Consider the following 2,009-nt stretch of genomic DNA (forward strand, 5'->3'; position numbering starts at 1 on the left):
ATACATACATACATACATACATACATATATATATATATATATATATATATATATATATATATATATATACATATATATATATAATGTACGCACCTCATACCACAACTCTATCTTGCCGCACCAGTCCAGCGCGTCTTTGAAAGTTATGCGCACAGAATGCGCTGTCATGGCGGCCACTTGCGTTTCACGGAAGAGCGAGAAGATCTCCTCATGCGCAGTGAGAATTTCGTTCACTTTGGATAGCCTAGTGAACAGAAGGTGTGGGGTTTATAATCTATGCAACACAAGGTGTGGGGGTTATAATCTGTGCAACACAAGGTGTGGGGGTTATAATCTATGCAACACAAGGTGTGGGGGTTATAATCTATGCAACACAAGGTGTGGGGGTTATAGCCTAGTGAGCATAAGGTGTGGGGTTTGAGAGGTCCAAGCACACTGGCCAGGTATGCTTTGTATATCTGCGAGAACCGGGGCGTGATCTCGCAGGTGGATCTTTCTCTATCAAGTGTTGTGTGTAGGTGTGTTGTTTACATCTGTGTGTGTGTTGTGTATAGGTGTGTTGTTTATATCTCTGTGTGTGCTGTGTATAGGTGTGTTGTGTATATGTGGTCGCTAACTCAGGTACTGACTCAGGTACTGAATCACTTTGGTGCTTGCACAACGGTGTCTCTTATTTTGGTATTAACAATAGTACGGCTCGCCAGATGAGACATGAATTGATACACAAACGGGCGGACTAGTATCGCGTGTTAATCGGACAACAGCGATCAGGGTATGTCACAACACCTCTACGTGACCGTGCATTGGGCACGGTCGGTCCTCGCTACTTGTCCCTGACCGTCACGGCTTGAAAAAGGACATCGAACAAAGTGGACAAGTAAAAAAAGGACAAGTTGCGAGGTCCGACTGTGTGCGATTATGGGTTCAATTGTGGTTCTGATGCCACGCCACAAATGCCATAAACGGTCGCAGCAGCTGTCACATACTTGGCCACTTGATTGTCGAGCAGCTCACAATACACATTGGTAGTCGCCAGGTGGTGTTGCAGTGCCGTTGTTATGGCAACGTCATTCGATTCTGCACGATATTTTTCAATAAAGATCAAGATATCCAAAGTTCGACTGTGAGTAGTGAGCTTTAGAGGATCGGAACCATATGATTGGTAGCATATACTTTATACCCCACAGGAACACACTTGCAAAATGCCTGATACTACATTACAAGCTGAGTTAATACGACTGCACAAGCATGCAGCAACAAGCAACAGATATCGCTACCTGAACTTCAAACGTGCAAGACCATGTAGATAAGAAAACATAGACATCTTTCACGTACACAATTGAACTAAACATATACATCATCACAAACACAATTGCACTAAACATAGACATCCATCACGTACACAATTGAACTAAACATAAACATCATCACAAACACAATTGAACTAAACATAGACACTCACAAACACAATTGAACTAAACATAACACAGTTGTGCAATTACTAACATCTATCACACAGCTGTGCACTTACTGATATCTAGGCCATCCATATTGATAAGTGTCAAGAGCCAACTAAGAAAACGGAATGGCGAAACAAATGAAGGCAATGGTGAGCACAACACCTCTTGATGGACAAACAAAGGTTAGTGTGGTTCAAGGAAGACGAATGAATGGGCAATGCGAGTTCAACGATAGTGAACATTCCTCCCCGCCATGATCACTGTTCTTCCCGTCCATGTACATACACTCAGCTTTACACCACACATGCATATACATACACTCAGCATTACACCCCACATGCATATACATACACTCAGCATTACACCCCACATGCATATACATACACTCAGCATTACACCCCACATGCATATACATACACTCAGCATTACACCCCACATGCATATACATACACTCGCCATTACACCCCGCATGCATATACATAAACTCGCCATTACACCCCGCATGCATATACATAAACTCAGCATTACACCCCCACATGCATATACATA

At 42.8% G+C, this 2,009-nt stretch overlaps 1 protein-coding gene across 1 annotated transcript; it reads right to left on the bottom strand.

Moving 5' to 3' along the window:
- Positions 1 to 93: 93 nt before the first annotated feature.
- SARC_14937 (hypothetical protein) lies at positions 94 to 1,575 on the bottom strand (the record flags this gene model as incomplete). Its single annotated transcript, XM_014290933.1, has 3 exons — positions 1,532 to 1,575; positions 987 to 1,077; positions 94 to 244 (listed from the first exon to the last, which is right to left on the bottom strand). Coding segments are annotated over exons 1-3 (261 nt in total), but the record flags the coding sequence as incomplete, so codon positions are not given.
- Positions 1,576 to 2,009: the final 434 nt, after the last annotated feature.

This window comes from Sphaeroforma arctica (genome assembly GCF_001186125.1).
Source record: "Sphaeroforma arctica JP610 unplaced genomic scaffold supercont1.5338, whole genome shotgun sequence".
Classification (NCBI taxonomy): domain Eukaryota; class Ichthyosporea; order Ichthyophonida; genus Sphaeroforma; species Sphaeroforma arctica.